The following is a 19,304-nucleotide window of genomic DNA, read 5'->3' as shown; positions in this document are numbered from 1 at the left end:
GGGCGAATGTTTCTTTACACCCCTCTTGCAGCCTCGGAGCTTTTCTAGTGTGGATGGTTCTCTTGTTCCCCGATGCGTAGGCAGAGGTATCATGTCCCCTGCGGCTGATTTTGCAGGTGTTCACTCTCACTATGCAGCCCTTAGCTGGTCTGGACCTTACTGTGCAGGCCAGAGTGTCCTTGAACTCACAGAGATCCACTTGCTTCTGCCTCTAGAGTGTTGCGATTAAAGGCATGCACTACTAAAAGGTATCTAACCGTTTGACACAGCCATATGAACCCTACCAGCATGTCCCGGGCATTCGTAACCATCTTCCAACACATGCTGGGCACCTCAGATCGGATCTGTGAATGTTGAGGTGGCCCCGCTTCATCTTAGGGAAAGTGGGAATAGCTCTTACTGGCCCCTGTGTCCCCGGAGTGCTCTCCCAGGGCTTGGGTGGAGTGGAACTAACACAGGCTACCATCCAGGAGTCTACTCTTCATCAGTTCAGTTGGGTCCCTATTGTGTGCCAGTCATCAGGTTAAATTAAGTGGACTTGAGTGCCCTTCGAGGGTCTTCTAGTAGAAGACAAAACGTGACCTCGTTTTCCATTCTGGCTACTGGGCACTGGAGAGGTTTTGGTAGGTGTTACTCTCCTTCCACATTGTTTACTCGAGACAGGAGCTTGTTTTGAGGCACATGCTGGCTTTGAACATCCTATCCTGCCTTATCCTTCCAAGTGCTGGAATTCCAGATGGGAAGGAACACATCCAGCCGACTGTAACTTTGATGCTACTTCTGTTATCTTAAAGGGCTCTTTTGCATTTGCAGACTCCAAACCTCGAGATGAGCTCTTGCAGAGTGATAGGATTCAGATTGTGAAGTTGACAGATCTGCGGGGTCTGGGAGGTAGGACCAGTCAACTCCAGGTTCCTGACTAGGGGTAGGTGGGTCGGCGGGGTTGGTGTATATTGGTATTGGGAAGATGAGGGGACTCCCAGAGTGCCAAGAGCTCTTGTGTAGAGATGGATGCTTTCTAACTTGCAGCTGGGCCCCGAATTCTCCAGTATGGAGTCAAAGTTGTATTTCAGGCAGTGTACTTGCTATGGAAGATGATGCGTACGGACCCTGCGGCCTACATCTTCCTCCAGGTAGGTGCCAGCTGCTGCCTCCTTCTGTGAGAACCACTTTTAGCAGTTCACTTGCTGGTCTTTTAAACACGCACAAATTGGGTTGTGGGTGTGGTTCAGTAAGCTCTGGGATTTGATTTCCAGTCCACATACAAAATGAACAAATTATTAAATGTATTTAATTCTTCTTTGTGCATAAACTATAAAAACATGGGAAGGGCTGTTGCATTCGTGAACTTGCAACTGTACAAGACCAGCACACTCTAACCTGCCAACATCCCAGCATGGAGGGGGAGGGGTGGATTCGTAGGGGTGCCATCTCTAGCTAAGGAGCTGTTGGCAGTTAATGGTTGTTGGGGGTGGAGGTCATTTTCTTCTCCTGTGTATCCACTCATAAATTGTCCATTCTCCAGTAAACAACCCCTCACCAGGTTAATACATGCAACTCTAGTTAAACTCAGTAACTAAGGAAAAAAAAGATGAGAACAGGAGGGAGCAGATGGAAAGTTGGTGAGCCTTGTAGATCATGGTTTCCTTGCCGTGTGGTCAGTTCTCTAGACTACATGGGCCGTGGCCTATGCCTCCTCCACTGCCTCCGAGTCTCTCTTTCCTAGAACCCTCCAGGTCTGCCTGCTATTGCCGTCTGCTGGTTTGTGTGCTGCATTTGTGGGAGCAAACTGGTCATCGACTGGCACAACTATGGCTACTCCATCATGGGCTTGGTCCACGGCCCCCGCCACCCCATTGTGCTGCTGGCCAAATGGTGAGAGTGGGTGGGAGAGAAGGGCCTGGGCGAGCAGGCTGGAGCTGGAGCAGGGTCCTCAATTCCACTCTGATCCTGGTTGCCCATCTCACTGTGTGCTTCTTGCTCTGGGGCCAGCTAGCGGTGTTCTTTCCTTTACCCTGCTGGGATTGATTGTTGGTTGTGGGACCAGCAGACCAGGTAGCTCCTGCCTGTCACAGAGCACCGGCTTCATGTCAGGCTGTCAGGCTCCAGGCCAGGTCCCTTGTCCCCCACCCCTCCTCCATCAGCCCCAGTGATGGAGCACTGTAAAAGCTAGGAGGAGGGCTGAGAGTGAGGCTGCCTCTTACTGCACAGAAGTGAGTCAGGACTCAGCCCCAGGACTGACTCATAGCTGAGGGAAGAGAAGGCTGCTGAACTCTGTTGGTAGCTATGATCTTTCTCACTCCGGTGCCCAGACTGGCTTTGAATTTATGTTGGTCCTCCTGCCTCAGCTGCCTCCACTCTGGGATTACAGGCACAATAAAGCACACTCAGTTTAGCAATCTTACTTTTTTTTTCTCTTAAGAGAGAGTTTCTCTGTGTAGCCCTGGCTGTCCTGGAACTCACTCTGAACTGGCCTCAAACTCAGAGATCTGCTTGCCTCTGCTGGGATTGAAGCTGTTCGCCACCACCAGTTAGCAATCCTACTTTTATGTAATTTTTTTGTAATTAATTTTTCTGGTTCATTTTTATTTTTAAAAACTACTTTATTTTCAAAAAAGCAAAACATAACAAAAACAACTAAAGACAGCTGGGCAGTGGTGGCACATGTGTTTAATTCCAGTACTTGGTAGGCAGAGGCTGGTAAATCTCTGAGTTCAAGGCCAGCCTGGCTCCACAGAGAAACACTGTCTCAACAAAGAAACAAAATTACTTAATTTTGTATATGGACGTTATTTTATATATGGGTGTTTTGCTGGCACGTTTGTCTGCATACCATGTGTTTGTCTCTTGCCTGCAGAGGACAGATCAGAACCCCTGGGATTGGATTCATCAGAACCCCTGGGATTGGATTTATAGATGGTTGTGCTGCCATGTGGGTGTAGGGAATTAAGCCCTGGTTCAGTGGAAGAGCATTTCTCTGGCCTCTAAACAGATTTTTTGAGTCTGACATTTTGTAGGCTGGTTTTGCTCTACCTCTCAAGTGCTGGGGTTACGGGTGTGCACTGCCAACACTTATTTTACGTTGTGATGGGGATGGAACCCAGGACTTTGATGTACATGGACAAGCGCTCTACCAACAGAGCTACATCCCTACTCATTCATATGTATACGTATGTGTATATATACACATGTGTACACACACATTTGAGATAGTGTGTAATGTGGGCTGGCCTCAAACTCTGAGCATGGTAGGATGACCATGAACTTGTGATCCTCCTGTCTTTTCCTTCTTCCTTTTCAGTGTTCAGACAGATGTGCACAGTCATGTCCCATGTTTTAAGCACTGGAGGTAGAACCAGGGCCTTGAGTTTTTTGGGCAAGTGGTCTACCGGCTAAGCCATATTCCAGCCTGCAGCTCAGTAACCTTGATTTGCTCTCCCTCTCTTCCTCATTCTTTTGGGATGAAGATTTGCCATCACTAAACTCCCTTCATACCACAGTGAGAGACAGCTGCAGCCCTGATTGTGCTGGGTGGCTGAGACTTGGTGAAGCCGCCCTTACTGGGTTTCTCCTCTTTATTGCACGAGTCTGGATTTGTAGTGATTGATTCCTTTTAAAGGATCTGTGTAGGCTGAACAGTGAAAGGAAAGAAAGGTTGAGAGAGTAACTTACAGGGAGCTCATGGGGCATTCTGACAGTTCCAAGGGGCTCTAGCCTTCCCACTGCCTAGGGGTATCAAGTCTTATGGAGGTTGGGTGGCATCTAGACTCATCCCAGGGTTCCATGCTGACCCCAAGATACTTTGTAGGTATGAGAAGTTCTTTGGGCGCCTATCCCACCTGAACCTGTGTGTGACCCATGCGATGCGGGAGGACCTGGCAGAGAACTGGTGTCTCAGGTACGCAGGGCTGGGATGCCCATCAGTCCATGTGTTTCAAGAGCTACAGCACAGTTCTACAGTACCAAATTGAAGTACTCAGGGCCTGGGGGATGGCTACTGGTTCTGAGAAGTCAAGGCAGGAGGCAGGAGGCTTTCTTCCTTCCCAGCAGTGTGGCCTAGGATGCTTTGGTGCTAAATATCTACACCATTCTAAGGAATTTTCTTGTCTTTTGGATTTCCCCAAACTCTCTTGCTGTTTGGGATCCTGCTGTGTCCTCTTGCTTAGATTTTTCTCTGTCCACCCCCATCTCATGTCAGGGCTGTGACTCTCTACGACAAGCCAGCATCTTTCTTTAAGGAGACACCCCTGGACCTGCAGCATGAACTCTTCATGAAGCTGAGCCGCACATACTCTCCTTTCCAGAGCTGGTACGTCTCCCTTCTCTGTGTCCTGTCTCCTGCAGACCGGCAGATTCTCTCATCTAGAGACAGCAAACTAAAGCTATGGCCTGCCACCTACAGCCGTCCAAAGGTTTCATTGGAAAACATCCCACCCATTCACCTTTGTGTTGTTGGTGGCTGTTGGAAGCCTTTTGTAGTGGTGAATGTGTGTAACGCCAGGACTTGGGAGGCTGAGGCGGGAGGATTGTAAGTTTGAGGCCAGCCTGGGCTACATACCCTTACCTTACCTTGAAAACAGTGGTTGCTCCCAAGTGCGGCAGCGGAACTGCGTTTCACAGCAGTCAATGGCCCACAAAGCCTGAAGTATCTTTACTCTGGCCCTTTAAGAAACTGCCTGCTGACCCTGTGCTATCTTGTCCTGCTGCCAGTGGGTTCTTGTTGGGCAAGGGACCTGAGTGTCCCTTGGGCCTCTCACTGGCAGAGAAGGTACCTGCCCATGTCTGTTGTGTGCTCCTAGGACCTGAGCATGACTACTGGGAGGCGGGTCAGGATATCCTTGCTGGGGTGCTAAGCAGGTGGAGTGGGGAGCCGTGGAGGTGGCACTGAGTGGTGGAGTAGGTGTTACCCATGTAACAGTGCCAGCAGCCGGGATCTGTGAGGTCAATGGGTGCCAGCACAGCTGTGTCCTGCCTCTGGCTCTGTTCTTGTGCTACAATGTCTAATATCTTATCTCTTTTCTCTGATTCTCCAGCTCAGAGCCCTCAGACCCTGACACGGAGAGGTCGGCCTTCACTGAGAGGGACAGTCAGAGCAGGGTTGTGAGGCGTCTGCATGGGCGGCCAGCACTGCTCGTGAGCAGCACTAGCTGGACAGGTCTGCCTCCCCCAGCACCTGGGCTGTGTGCCCAGCTTGCTTTGGGGTCCAGGGATGGGTATCTGTTAGGGTGGGAGGTTGGGAGGCATCTTTGACTCCTCTCTTTTCTCTCCCTGTAGAGGACGAGGACTTCTCTATCCTGCTGCGAGCATTAGAAAGTAGGTGTGTAGCTGCATGAGCAGCTCGGAACTTGTTAGGCCTTTGTAAAGCCTGTCACGTGGTCTGCCTGTGTCTTGGGGAGGCCTGCTTGAGATGGTGGGGAGGCATGGAACTGCTCTTGCATGGTCGCTGAGGGCTAGGCCATCAGTGGGATGGATCTGGAGACCAGGAGCCCCTGGGGCGCAGCCTCCCACTTCTTACCAGCTTATTTTCTCTTGGTTGTTGTTTTTTAAAAATAGAGTTTGAGCAACAAGCACTCAGTGGAGACAGCCTTCCTTCCGTCGTCTGTGTGATAACAGGTACTGATGGGAACACCATGTCATGGTTTTAGAATGGCACATAGCCTTTACAGGACACCTCTATAGGACACTGTCTTGTTGATCGTCACCTCGGTTCTCCAGGGTCGTTTCTCTGTTCCTCCTCAAGGTCTTGCCTATGTCAGGCTACTGCTCTACCACCCAGCTATGCCTCCAGCCGTCCTTTCTCTCTGTCTGTAGAGGACAGGGTCTTATAAGTTGTCTAGGCATAGAACCCACCCTGTAATCAGGCTAGCCTTGATATACTAACCCACTTCAGCCTCCTAAAGTAGCTGGGATAAGCCTTTGTCAGTAAGCCTTGGGGTAGCGTTTCTACATCCATTTGATATATAGGGAACTTGATGCTCAGAAAGATCTCAAGAGTACAGATTTCCGTCTGGGATGGTACCACTTACCCAAACTCTCCCCTTTCCCAGAGGATTGGAAGCAGTGTGTCTTCTGTTCAGTCATGGGTTAGGCAGCTAATCCTCCTCTCCTCCCAGCCGGGTTCCCATGGGACCCTGTGGGGAACATGCTAAGGACAGTCTGTGTTACTGCTGTGGGTGGAGATGCTGTGTCTATCTTGCTGGTGTCCTAGCATTATCCTTACCCCTTTGTGATCTGTAGCCTGTGCCAGCTGGCTGGGGTGGGCTTAGTATCCTAGCCATGGAATGTCAGGGCTGATGCGGCCACTAGTGGGTGTGGTCCTGGGAAAGGGTTGTTGGGCCAGCTGGAGCAGCAAGACCTGCCCACTGGCAGAGACAGACAGTGGCCATGGCAGTGTCTTTTCTACTCTGTGAAGGGAAAGGGCCGCTCAGAGAGCACTACCGCCACCTCATCAGCCAGAAGCACCTTCAGCATGTCCAGTTCTGCACCCCATGGCTGGAAGCCGAGGACTACCCACTGCTTCTAGGTAAGTGGGCAGGCTCGGCGAAGACAGGCCACACTATCCCATAAGAGCAGACAGGGAACATGCTACCAGCTGTTTTGCTGTAATTTTTGAGACAGGATCTATGTAGCCGAGGTTAGCCTTGAGTTTTAGCAACCCCCCCCCCCCCCCCCCGATTTCATGTATAGTTGAGGTTGGCCTTAACTTGTACAATCATCCTGTCTTAGCCTCCCCACTGCTGGGCTGATATGACTGCTCTACTCCCCAGCTGATAGCTGATTTTTGCTGGATTTGTTTTAGATTTGGTTTTATTTTTTCTGTTTTGGTTAAAGTTTTAATTTTGAGACCGTTTTGAGGCAGTGGGTCTGTAGACCAGGCTGAGGCTGACCTTGAGCTCAGAGAGATTCAGTTGCCTTTGCCTCCCAAGAGCTGGGATTAAAGGTGTGCACCACCAGGCCCAGCTCTGCCCACATTTTTAATCTCGAGTTCTTAGAGTTATTCTGGCAAAGTACATCTAAGGAGACTTGCTGCTGTATCTAGTCGCTTTTTGTCGTGTTTTTGTTGGTGTGTAGGGGAGAACACACTTGGGTCACGGCAAATATATGCCAATCAGAGGATACTTACAGGAGTTGGCCCTTTCTGTCCTCTCTGAGATCCAGGGATGGGGCCAGGTTGTCAGGCTTGGTTGCAAGCGCCTTCACCTGTTAAGCCGGTCATTTCTAAGTGGTCACTGGGCAGTGTTCTTGACCAGGCCAAGCGATCCAAAACCATAGCTCTGCTATCGCAGGGACTGCCTGGGAGTTTTCTCTTTGAAAGTGAATTATGGCTATGTAGAAACAATAAATCAATACAAGTAAAAATGAACAAAACCAAACTAACCATTAGGCAGTGTGAGAAGGATTCAGTGGTCAACCATGTTTTTGCCTCTGGTTAAGCTGCCTGGCTTCTTGGTCAGCTTGTGCCATTTGTGTTTGGGGAAATCTCAGGGACACCTTCTGACTTCCATTCATTGTCTGGGAGTCCCTGCGTGGGCCTGGAGAATGTATCCTAGTGCTTTGACTGTCTTTGCAGGGTCAGCGGATCTGGGTGTCTGTCTACACATGTCCTCCAGTGGTCTGGACCTGCCCATGAAGGTGGTGGACATGTTTGGGTGCTACTTGCCTGTGTGTGCTGTGAACTTCAAGTGGTAGGAGCAGATTCGGAGCCTTACTTGGGTGTAGTCTAGATCAGCTGTTGGGGGCCTGTGGTTCTGCTGAGCCCCAGTGACGGTCACAGCCTGGCTCGTCCACTCCATGCCATGCCAGTCATTCAGGTGCAAAATGTTTTTTAGGATATTAGAAATGTGAGCCTGTGGTCCGGAGGCAAAGGCAAGAAGGCCCTGGTGCTTAAAACTAACTTGTTCTACACAGTAAGTTTCTGTCTCAGAGAAAACTGTAGCAAGGAGTATGTTGACTGTGTCCATAGCAACATGTAGCTTTCTTATCCCTGCTCCACTGCTGGGATGAGAGGTCATCCAGAGAGGATGTTCATCAGAGAGGATGTTCATGTGCACCACATGCAAACACAGCAGCACAGGGGACATAAGGGACTCGAGCATCTGTGGATATACAAGGGGCTCCAGGATTGAGTCTGCACAGAGAGGGACAGGGGCATGGCTGGAGCTTGCTCAGAGTCACGCTGTGAGAGGGGAGTGGTGGCCAGAGGTGCCTGCAGTTGCCTTGATTTACGTCTGGCCGAGCTGTCATGACTGGGTTGGATTATCACACCAGTGCAGATCTGGGACTCCACTCTCCTGGCCAAGGCAGACGTGAGCATAGAGGCTGCAGCTTGGAAGCTGGGAAGGCCTCTGGATGGGAAGCTCAGGATGTGAAATCCTCGTGTGAGCCAGGTTCAGGGTTTGCCAGAATCGAATCTCCCAGTGACTCTGGAAAGCTAACCTTACCGTGTGGAGCCAAATACAGACTTGCTGGAGCCCACCTCTTAGGCTGCAGTGGAGAAAAAACACAGAAAGGCCACCTTCCCTTCTCAAACCAGCCTGGCATTTTGACATGTGCCCTGGTAGGCTTTTCTGTCCAAATACTTCAGCTCAGAACAGAGGCCACCTTCGCCTGAGGGGTAGTGGTGGCCCTGCCCGGTTCCTTTTCTTCTCCTGCTGGCTCTCAAGCCCTTGTTCTCTCTGCAGTCTGCATGAGCTCGTGAGACATGGAGAGAATGGCCTGGTCTTCAAGGACGCTGAGGAACTGGCCACTCAGCTACAGGTAGTGGGCCCACTCCATGATCCCTGCTTCTCACACAGGGCGGCTGTGGTGGAGCTCTGGGGTGTAAAGAAGGGAGCATCTGCTGAGGGTCTGTCCTTAGAGAACTGATTGTGTTAGAACTATGTAGTACCATTTTCATACGGATGGGAATACAGCTGTGGACATGCGCAGATAGTCTGAGTTCTAATAGAACTTTATTTACAAAGCCAGGTGGGCAGAACCCAGCCTGAAGGCTGCAGTTTGCTGGTCCCTGATAGATGCATTAAAGATTTCCATCACTACCTCTGTACAGTTGTGTTGAGGATGGGAGGGGGAGGGAAGGGGACGGCAGGTAGAGGATGGCCACTCTCCAGGGCAGGGCTGTAGAAGATGGACCCATCCAGTGTCCAGTGAGGGGAGGGCACTGCTGGACATGAGCAGGAAGAGCCTGGCCTGGTGCAGAGCTAAGTCCAGTCTGCCTTTTCCTCTAGATGCTTTTCTCAAAGTTTCCCGACCCTGCTGGGAAGCTGAGCCAGTTCCGGAAGAGACTCCAGGAGTCAGAGCAGCTACGATGGGATGAGAGCTGGCAGCAGACTGTGCTGCCGTTGTTGGTCACTCACAAATGACCTCCAGGCCCAGAGGGTAGGCCCCATCCATCCTGTGCCCACCCTTCCTGCCAGGGCTCTTGAGTGCCCCCTAGTGGTCAGAAGCCTGAGGACGGCAGTGGTTACACCCAGGAAAAGAATCATCCAGCATCTGAGAAGCTCTTCCGAACTGAGGACTTTTGTTACTTCCGGTGACCCTGCCAACCAACTTCTTCATCCTGGGTTTTTGTTTCTGGACTCTTCACATTCCTTGTATTCTGGTTCTGCTGGCTGCTGTGAGCTCTGGGATATCCTGTGTTCACCCGGCTTAGCTGAGCAAGGCTGAGCTGACAGGACAGTCATAGTTAATAAATTTACATATTTATTTGTACAGTGGAATGCTTGCTCTGAGCCTGTGTCCACCCCAGTGAGCTGCCGAGGGCAGGCACCAGCGTCACAGCCTGTGCTTCCTGTGCATTGTGGTTGTTAACAGGAGCTGTCCGCTTTCCCACCACAGCCATCTCAGTTTTCAGATCACCTTCAAACACCATGGCGACCGGTCAGCGTGAGCTTCAGGATTACGATGGCCGAATGCTCTTCATAAGGGAACAGTTTGCCAGTGTGAGGGGCCACCTCTTCCCAGTGTATCCCAGCGCGGTCTAGATAAGAGGACAGAGATCTCAGGAGGGCAGCTGACACAGGTGTGCATTCCAGCTCACTTGCTTGGCCACAGGCTTCCAGGCTCAGGTAGACGCTCTAAGGGGGTGTGTATGCGTGGCATGCTCGGTCTAAGGAAGGATGGCAGAGTTCTGCCCTCCCTTTTCTGCTCTAGTCCCTTAAGCCCCAGCAACCCTGCCTCTGCCTGATAGCACTGGAAGGTACTTTTGGCCACAACCCAGCCTTTTACATTGCTGAGGATTCCAACTTGGGTCTTCCTGTTTGTATAGTAAGCACTATTGCATATTGATCTCTCTCAAGCCTGAAGGCAAGACCTCAGACAGCAGCAGCACCTCTGTGGCCGCCTCTCTGCACCTGCCTACCCTGTCGTTTGGCACAAGCAGAGAGCAGCTATGATCTAACTGCAGCTGCCTGGCTTCATGGGGTTTGCAAGTACTGTGAGCCAAGATGGTTTCTTAATTAGACTTGTGTTATAAATAATGTTAGTAGAAGAACAGAGACGCACAGGCAAAAAAAAGTATGGGAGGGTCTAGAATCCCAGCACCTGAGTATAAGTTGACACACATTCTGTAAATTCCTCCGTTCCGCCTAGCTGTAATTTTTTTTAAAGTATTATGGATGGAATCCAGCCATGCACATGGTAGACAAGTACTCTTACCACTCAGGTAAGGGCTCTGGTCCCCATAGAGAATTACTGAAATCAGGCACAGGCTGGTGCTCTGTGGTGCTCTTCCTTTCTTAGGGAAGATGTGTTGCAGGCTGTGTGTGTCTGTGGGATGCTTGGGCACATCCCAGGTGCTGGTGAGTGTCACACTGGACGACAGACAAGATTCACAGCAGTGTTATTTAGGCCTCTACAGATGGTGGGGTCCTTATCCCTTTTCTGAAATCACCCTTAGCTTCTTTTCTAGTTGTAGAGTGCCCAAAACAATGGCGGCCAACTGCCCATTGCCTATGCAGGTCAGGCTGTGCCTCAGGTGAATGTCATCACAGAAAGGTAAGGATGCTGAGAAGCAAGACCAATGTCAGTCCAATCTTTAAGCCCTCCTCATGACAGAATGGTGGCCTACAGGTTGGGGACTGACCCAGCTCTGTGATGAACAGCTTGCCCGTGTCCTGGCTGCGGATCGTATAGGCCACATAGACGTCAGGAGCCTTCTTCCTCTGGCAGTCAGTGAGCATCCTCAGGACCCTGACCAGTGACAGTGTCACTTCCCCGCAGTACAGTACATCTACAATGGAAGGCTGTTACTGAAAGGGCACCCTGTCAGGATCTGCAGCCATAGTAGGGTGTGGGCTGGCCTTACCCTGAGATGAGCGCTTGGGGGCAGTGGTGGGTGGGTGGCTGGTGTTAGGATGTGTGCTGTTCTCTAGGAAGATGCCCCAGGTGAAGGGGAGGCCCCGGGAGGAAAGGCATCGAAAGACCTCTAAAGTAGAGCCTCCTGCAGCAAAATCGGTTCTGTGCCCCTTGCTCACTTAGAAGCTTCATAATGAAGCGGATCCTAGCCTGGCTTGGGGTTTTTCGAGGGTACTGAAGTGTGGGGTGTGCTGTTTTCCATGACCTCTGTTGTGCTAGGGGAGGAAGACAGTGGCCCAGGCAAACAAACACTGCTTTCTTTCAAAGTCTCCACTCTGTAACTAAGAGACTGGGGCTCTTTTGCTGTCTCTGAAGGACACAGGACATGGACTTAGGACCCAAATGGTAGACAGCCAAGGCCACATGGCACAGATGATAGGAATCCTTGACATCTGCAAGGAGCCCGCATGGACAGTGTGGAGGGGCCCCTCAGCTCATGCTCTCTGAACTGGTCCCCTGCCGCCTCATCTAAACATTACCCGGGATGGTGCTAAGAACAGGTGGAGAAGTTGGATGTGGCCCTGGGAGGACCACAGGCTGCATGGCCAGTCTTACCCTCCTCAAAGACCCTGGGTGGCTGTTTGTTACCAGCAATGGAGGACACAGTCTTAGTTGTGGGTGGGCCTGCTCTAGCATTCATTATAGGAGCAGGGAGGGAAATGCGTGGTCTCAGGGTGGCCCTGGCAAGGTGCTCCAGGCCAGGCTAGTGTGCTGGCCTGGCACCTGATCATCTTAGTCTTCTGGGAACAGCTTCATGGAGAGAGCCACAGCAGTGGGAGTAGCTGTCTCCATAGAGGGACCTAAGGCTCTGGAGTATGGACTGTGACATCATTGGTAACCCAGGGTGTTTCTTTGGGGTCCTGCCAGGCCCTGCCTGCAGCACCCACAGCCTCTTCCTGCTGGAATGAGTGTTGCTGCCAGGGCATTACCTGCTGCAATGACAGTGTCTGCCTGGAAGGCAGAGAGCTGAGAGGATGTCACCTCGTCCCAGTCCAGCTGGGCCACTGTCACCTTCGGGCTGCCTGAGTCAATGGGAGTGTGCAGCTCTAAGGAGAAGCCGTTGAGGAGAACGTTTCTACGGAGCTGCTCAAGCACTTGGGCATGACAGTCGCTGAAGACGTATGCTCTGGGGTAGCATGCTTTGCAAATGGCCAGGCCTGTGAGGCCAGCTCCGCTGCCTAGCTCCAGGATAGTCCTGAGTGGGAGATGAGGACCTGTGTTCACAAAGGCACCAGTGCCAACCGCCTTAGTGCCCTGCCCTATGCCCCAAGATCACCTGTCAGTGAAGGCTGCTGGGTTCTCGATGGCCCATTCTGCCAGGTAGAGAGCAGCGTCCCATGTAACCAAGCCTGTGGTGCCATGGGACACGATGGCTGTGCTCTCAGAGAGTGTGACTGAGTCTCCTGAAGGCTGCAGACAAGACGGAGAATGAACGGAACCATCAGCGTATGACAGGTGGGACCTAAATCATAGCAAGTGTGTGGCTGAGCAGAATGAGGTCAGGGTATGCCGGGGAATGCACTCAACAGCCCGGCAGAGTGGGCGATCTCAAGGACACTGTGCTGAGTGAAAGGAACCAATCTCGGTCTGTGCTGTGTGATCCCCGTCATCTAACACCTTTAGATGACCCAGTCACACAGGGGAGAGTGTGTGTGGTGGACAAGGGTACAACACAGCATGCATGACTCATACCAGCAAATAGCTCCGGTGGCACTGGGTGGACTCTCTGGCCATCAGAACTTCTGCCAGCGCCTCATACAGTGCATCCAAAGGCTCCATGGGTACGGCCTCATGCTGGGAACAGACAGCCTTAACTGAGAGGCTGGTCGCACTGACCCTTGGAAACAACCACTCTGTCCCTCACTCTGTCTGCTCTGTGAACAGGACTGGGCAGCTTTTATGGCATTCATGGTGCTGAGATGGAAGCCAAGGCCATGTACATGCTGGGCCGCACTGTACTGCTGAGCCATGCTCCAGCCTCATTTTACCAGATTTAGAGGGAGATTTTGGAGTGGGAGTTATGCCAGCACTTGAACAACTTAGAATTAAAATGGAGAGAGGGCAGGCGGAGTCTAGGAGAGCCACATTGCCTCAGAGAGGTGCTGCTGTTCATGTGAGCCCCAGGCTTACAATGCAGAGGCTTTCAAGATGCCTCTCGGTGCCACTGAGGCATGGTTTCACCAGGCCTCACAGCCCTGTTAGTCCTGGTGCTACCAGGGTCTACAGCGGTACCAGGGGCCCGAGTGGTACAGAAGCAAGGATCATAGCTGTGCTGAGCTGGTGAGCAGCTGCTGGCTTCAGGGGCTGACTGAGGCTGGCCTGCTCCTGTTCTCCACAGCTGCCTAGAGTGGCATGGAGCCGGTCTGGATCTGTCCTCCAAAGGTGTCTTGCAGAGGCTGGGAGGATTCTGGTCAGCAGCCCAGTCGGGAGAATAACAAGGAACTAGTTGGGAAGGGACTGTGGGAACAGCTTCCAACAGGTGCATGGCTAATAGCATCGGGGAGGAGGAGGCAGCCCTCATTCTGTGGCAGGGTAGAAGGGAGAACCTGAGTGTAGGAGGAGAAGCTGCTGCTGAGGACCCTGGCTGCTCTCCTCTGCCCTTTCCAACCATGTTCTCTAGTCACATACCACCAGCAGCCCCTAGAAAGGAAGCCCTGGCCCTGAGCTTCCAGAACAACCAAAGGGCAGGGAGGTGGGGCTGCTGTTCCCCTACATGGCCCAGCCCCGGCAGCCACTGCCCATCACTGACCTTTTTGATGAGCTTCGAGAGAAAGCAGCGGGAATACTTCAGAGAGGGCCCATGCTGGACACACACAGGGTGCTTCACAGTCTAGACAACAGAAGACAAGGTGGTTGCTGCAGAGACCTGCCCTCAGTGTCCTAGAAGCTTCACATGATTGGAGGGGGATTGGTGTTCCAGCAAAGATATGCAGGGAGAACGTGGGAATGGGCCTTGGGCATCTGCAAGATGGAGTGTTTTCTTGAGACAGTCTTGCTAGTTAGCACAGACTGCCCTCAAATGTGCAATCCTCCTGTCTTAGGTTTATAGGTATGTGCTGCCATTCCCAGTTTAAGAATAAGTTTTAAGATCTTTCTTTAAGACACCTGCACATAGTAGAATAGCTCTGGGTAGGAAACCTGAGCTCACAGGCCCTTTCCTGCTCACCCAGAGTAGCAGGTGGAATGATATTAGTTTGTTGTGAGGATGAAAGTGGGGTATCTCGCTTCACAGAGGAGGCGAGGGCCCAGTGGCAGGAACCAGATGCCTGTTGTCCTAGCTATAAGGCCTAGTGGTGAGGAGAGTTGGAGATGGGGGTTGAACGGGTAAATGTGTTAGAGCAAAAGCTTGGCCTGGAGAGGAACTAGTACCTCAGTGGAAAGCCTCTGAAAGTGAGGTGCAGGGTTTCCAGCCAGGGAGAGCAGTGTGGCGTAGCTCCCAGGTGGCTCTGGCCTGGCCGTTTTGAAAGGAGGTCAGGGACCAGCAGAAAGCAGGAGATGGAATGGGCCTGGAAGGAGGAGTAGCTGCCCTGGGAGGACTACAGGATCAAATGAAGGAGGAGTAGCTTGCTGCCTTAGGAGGACCACAGGATCCCTTGAGGCAGTGCTTCACGGACTTCCTAATGCTGCGGCCCCTTAATATAGTTCCTCATGCTGTGACTGCCAGCCATAAAATAATTTCTTGCTACTTCATAACTAATTTTGCTACAGTATGAATTGTGATATAAATATCTGTATTTTCTGATGGTCTTAGATGTCCCAGAGGAGTCACAACCCACAGGCTGAGAACCATCGTTCTAGCCCCTGTCTGGGCTCTTTAAAAGGGCTCTTATCACATCATGACCCACAGGTCATTGAGAACGGCTCCCTTAAGGCCTTCAGGGGCTTCCTACTGAGGGCTCATTGGTGGATAACCCCACTGGACCTTAAAGGAGTCTGCTTGAATTTTGGTTGGGTCACCCATGGAAGGTTGTAAGACAAAGCCTGTCTGCCTCCCTCTTCATCATTCTAATATAATATAGCTTAGGCTGACTTTGCATTGGCCCTGGTTCAGCACATTATCCCTGGTCTGAGCTCCTAGGGTGAGCTCGGTGGCTAGAGGCAGATGTCTTCCCTGAATTTGTATGCAAACTTGCTCCTCTAATGATTCCTGCTGGGAAGGAAGACTACAGTTTTCTCCTGCCAGAAGGTCAGGACCCTTACAGTCTAGGCACAGGACATGGTCGTGTGATCTGTCTTTGACTCAAGCCATGGGCACACGCATTTCTGAGTCCAAAGCCCACTGCTGCTTCTGATCCTGGGCAGGCAAGATGGGCTTTATTATTTTTAGTTTAAATGCAAAGAAGAACATTTCAAAGCAGCTACCAAATGCTGGAAGAAGTCATCTGTCGCCTGTCATCTCTGTAGTTTAAGACTTCCCAAGGGCTGTGGGGTGGAGAGGTAGCTCAGTGGTTCAGAGCACTGGTTGCTCTTCCAGGGTCCAGGTTGGATTCCCAGCACCCATGTGTTAGTTCACAACTGTCTGTAATTCCAGTCCCAGGGGACCTGACACTCTTTTCTGGATTCCAAGGACAGTGTATGCATGCATTTCTCTCTCTCTCTCTCTCTCTCTCTCTCTCTCTCTCTCTCTCTCTCTCTCTCTCACACACACACACACACACACACAACCCAAAAGTAAAAGTTAAAACCATCTAGAAAAAGATGTTATAGTAGCACTCCATAAAGTCTTAAAAAAAAAAAAAAGGATACCCCCATCTTCCCTCATCTCGTGCAGCTGTCTATATGAATTTCTTCTTCATCCATTAAAACCAAACACCTGTCTGTGGTGATGATGCCTATGGGTAATGTCAATACCAGTGCTGTAGTTTTGTTCTCTGGACACTGGTGTTTGGAAAGGATACAGACAAGGCTTGGGTCCCCTGTCTAGGGATGCTTGGGCTCTTACCTTCTGCAAAATAGCCAGCAACAGCTCAGAACCTGAGGGCTCCCTTAGTTTTTCTTCTAGGCTCTGTTCCGGGGGCAGGAAGCGGGGAGAGAAAGAGAGAGAGAAATATCTCAGGGGTATTTTCTCAGCAACATTACACTCCTGTGGAATATTCTGGTAAAGAGTATCAGTGATCTCTGCCCAGGGACTTGGAGCTAATCTTAAGTGGGAGCCACCAGAGGTGAACTTGGTCTAATGTCATGGGCTGAGTATGAGAAGACCAAGCCCCGAATCACATCAGATGTAGCTGCCCAGCAGTCACGGGGTCATGGCAACCTTGGGGCTGAGCTGGTAAGCTAAGAATCAGTTACAGCATAATGGCCTGAGACCTGCTCCCTAAGCTAGAATGTGGACTCAGATGTGTGGTGCCAAGCCTGGGCAAGCCATCTTTGTCACAGGGACTATAGCTACAACTCTGGTCAGGGCAGGTATGTGACACCCAGCAAGTCACTTTATGTCCTCAGAACACCTTGCTATGTCTCATCAGGTTCTCTAAGACCTGCCTTGACCCTTTTCTGACCTCAGCTACACACAGTCTTATTCCTACTCACTTCACTGTGGCTACACCAGCTGACTTGCTGTTCTTAATCATGGCAGCCATGTTCCCATCACAAGACCTTTGCTTCTGTTCTCCAAGACCATCCTATGGCCGACTGCTTTGGGGCGTGGGTAGCAGTTCAAATGTCTCTTTGGGGAGGCCTTTGATGACTCCACTTTACTTGCCATTTCCTTGTTTATCTTTTCATCCGTCTGAGGCAGGGTCTCACCTTGTAGCTGAGGCTGGCTTCTAATTCACAGAGACTCTCCTGCTTTAGAATCCCAAACTGTGATTATAGGCACAAGTTCCCACACGTGGTTTTGCCTGGTGCTTTCTGGTTATTTACTGGTTTAGGGCTGGTCTCTCATGTGTTCTGATGTGCCCTAGTGTGCAGTTCAGTAAATACTTAGTGACCCGGTGTCCGCTAGGCAGCACTTGGTGCACTTCCACAGCCCGGGGGAAGTCAGGGTTTGTATTCAAGTACTCCCACAAGATGAGATACAGGAGGGGCTGCCTCCTAAGGAGCAATAGGAATAAGGTGTAATGAGCCCACAGTCAGTATTCATGACAAAGTCTTTAGGTTCTCGGTAGAAGCACTCTTATGTCCAATCTCCTATAAATAAGCAATGGTCTGGAGGATGGGGCAATGTGACTCTCTAATTTGGAGCTGTGGTACTCTCCCTTTCTACCTTGGCTGCCTTTAGCAAAAGGATTGTCAGTTTGACAGTTTATACCAGCCTTGGCTGCCTGAACACTCCACAAACACCTTTAGACAACCAGAGCTGATTATCATGGCTGCTGAAGGTGCAGCCTCAGCCAGGGCTGCTTGAAATACTTTGCACCAGAACGTTTTGCTATCACAAACATAGTGTATTACTCTGCATTCGTTTCCTTGTGGGACAGAGGGGAGCACGCCCCCTGGTGGCCTAGCGGAAGGATAGCTGGGATGGAACAAGAGGCAAGGCTGTGTGATTGGTTCAAACCCCTACATGGCCTGCTGCTGTGTCTCAAGGAGGGAGTGTACAGCAAGGAACCATCCAGAGCTACCTCCTGGGATGGTCTCTTGCTTACTTTAGTAGTGCGGGCTGAGGGAGTAACATGGAGAAAGCAGACAGAGACGGCAGGAAAGCAGGGACTCAACAGTGGACAGCAGAATTGTAAAAGCAAACAGGCAGCTGGCCATGGTCAAGAGCTAAGGAATTCTCACTTCCAAGGCTTGCACAAGAACTCTATGTTTGTAAGGGCTGCTTCTAAGGGCTGAGGAAATGCCTACACCAGCCGGAAAGCTGCCAGTCAAAATGTCCTACGAACTCCTGGAGAAACAAGGGCCCCACATGCAAGAATCCTGCAATTGCTACTCTTGCCTGGCTACAGCTGGTACTGAAAAACAGCCACTAGAGATCAGCACTCCCAGAAGTTCTTGTCTATCTATGATTTCTAGCTGGGAACGAAAAAGAAATCCAGCCGTTTCATAGCAAGAGGTTGGTATCATTGTATCCTTTACTGTACTAATTAGAAATGATGGCACACAGATGTAGCCACTTGTGTAAAGTCCCACAGCATAAAGAACTAGAACTATAAGCAGGAAGCTGGTCTCCCTGGCTAGAGCTCTGGCTCTGATTCTTAAACTCCTGGTCAAATGGAGTGACAAGGGACCTCTGGGCCGTGCACCGTGGGTGACCCTGAGCAAGTACTTAGCACAGCAAGTGAATTATTATCATTACATTTGACATTGAATTTGACGTATATGCTATTCGGATTCGTATTGTGTTAAGACCAGAGATGTTTTATGTCGATGAAATAATACAACTAGCTAAAGCACCCAATGACACCGGGCAGACTCTAGAGGAATACAAATCTACAGTGATTCATGCAGGTGAACTCACTGTACAAGAGCGAACAGCGAGGCACGCTCTAAAGGAACCTCGTGTCCGAGTTGCAGATACCCAATGCCACAGTGAGGTCCCCTTTTCAGTCCGAACTCCCTTCGAGACGGTTCTGCCTGCAGTCTGCCCTTCGGATGGGGACCTGGCCTCCCTTTTGGGAAAGCGCGGCTCTTGCCGTTTGAAGACGTTTAGTTTTTCAAAGTTGTTTTGCAGTCGCCAAGATGAACGATTACTAGTTTAAAAGTTGCTAAATAATCCAGCCCGGTTCGTGACCCTTTCAACTCTGCCAGAGAAGGGTCCCGCCTGCCTCCCCCGGCCCAGCGGTGAGCAAAGACAGCCCAAGCCTCCCGTCCCCGCCGCCCGTGGTGCTCGGCCCGGATAACCGCCGCGCGCCCGTCGCCCACCTGCCAGGGAAAAGAGGGCAGCGCGCGAGCCGCCAGGAAGCGGCGCTCGAAACTCTGCAGCAGAGACGTGGCCCCCTCGTGGTCCTCAGGCGCCATCGCGGGGCGGGGCCAGGGTTGCCTGGAAACAGGCGGAAGCGAGG

The 19,304-nt window shown here is 51.2% G+C and overlaps 3 protein-coding genes across 9 annotated transcripts in view; 1 reads left to right on the top strand and 2 right to left on the bottom strand.

The window, feature by feature from the left end:
- Positions 1-6,413, bottom strand: part of C10h16orf89 (similar to human chromosome 16 open reading frame 89) — a 21,196-nt gene extending 14,783 nt beyond the window's left edge. The window contains exon 1 of the mRNA XM_063268523.1: positions 6,027-6,413. Within this exon, the coding sequence (XP_063124593.1) occupies positions 6,027-6,081 (55 nt within the window). The 5' untranslated portion in view covers positions 6,082-6,413. The remainder of the gene's footprint in view (positions 1-6,026) is intronic.
- Alg1 (ALG1, chitobiosyldiphosphodolichol beta-mannosyltransferase) overlaps positions 1-9,719 on the top strand; it is a 10,237-nt gene extending 518 nt beyond the window's left edge. The window contains exons 2-13 of one of the 3 annotated variants that reach the window (NM_001108264.2): positions 814-891; positions 1,030-1,133; positions 1,727-1,875; positions 3,809-3,898; positions 4,199-4,309; positions 5,034-5,155; positions 5,275-5,313; positions 5,554-5,613; positions 6,413-6,523; positions 7,571-7,685; positions 8,682-8,757; positions 9,228-9,719. In NM_001108264.2, the coding sequence (NP_001101734.2) occupies positions 814-891; positions 1,030-1,133; positions 1,727-1,875; positions 3,809-3,898; positions 4,199-4,309; positions 5,034-5,155; positions 5,275-5,313; positions 5,554-5,613; positions 6,413-6,523; positions 7,571-7,685; positions 8,682-8,757; positions 9,228-9,362 (1,190 nt within the window). In that variant the 3' untranslated portion in view covers positions 9,363-9,719. Of the gene's footprint in view, positions 1-813; positions 926-1,029; positions 1,134-1,726; positions 1,876-3,808; positions 3,899-4,198; positions 4,310-5,033; positions 5,156-5,274; positions 5,318-5,553; positions 5,614-6,412; positions 6,524-7,570; positions 7,686-8,681; positions 8,758-9,227 lie in introns of those variants that run through there. The other 2 variants (XM_008767492.3, XR_010055199.1) reach the window with 2 other exon arrangements.
- Positions 8,933-19,304, bottom strand: Eef2kmt (eukaryotic elongation factor 2 lysine methyltransferase). Of its 5 annotated transcripts, NM_001106975.1 has the most exons (8): positions 19,165-19,281; positions 16,298-16,360; positions 14,105-14,185; positions 13,048-13,149; positions 12,632-12,765; positions 12,285-12,550; positions 11,084-11,230; positions 9,218-9,979 (listed from the first exon to the last, which is right to left on the bottom strand). In NM_001106975.1, the coding sequence occupies exons 1-8, from the start codon at positions 19,258-19,260 to the stop codon at positions 9,861-9,863; spliced, it is 1,008 nt and encodes a 335-aa protein (NP_001100445.1). In that variant the 5' UTR covers positions 19,261-19,281; the 3' UTR covers positions 9,218-9,860. The 5 variants fall into 5 exon arrangements, 3 of the variants coding, with proteins under 3 accessions (XP_006245847.1, XP_038941765.1, NP_001100445.1); XM_006245785.5 differs by lacking the exon at positions 13,048-13,149 and having other exon boundaries at positions 8,933-9,979; positions 19,165-19,304; XR_005489785.2 differs by lacking the exon at positions 12,285-12,550 and having other exon boundaries at positions 9,841-9,979; positions 19,165-19,304.

The sequence above is a fragment of the Rattus norvegicus genome, chromosome 10 (assembly GCF_036323735.1).
Source record: "Rattus norvegicus strain BN/NHsdMcwi chromosome 10, GRCr8, whole genome shotgun sequence".
Lineage (NCBI taxonomy): Eukaryota > Metazoa > Chordata > Mammalia > Rodentia > Muridae > Rattus > Rattus norvegicus.
This window is presented reverse-complemented; position numbering and strand designations above follow the sequence as displayed.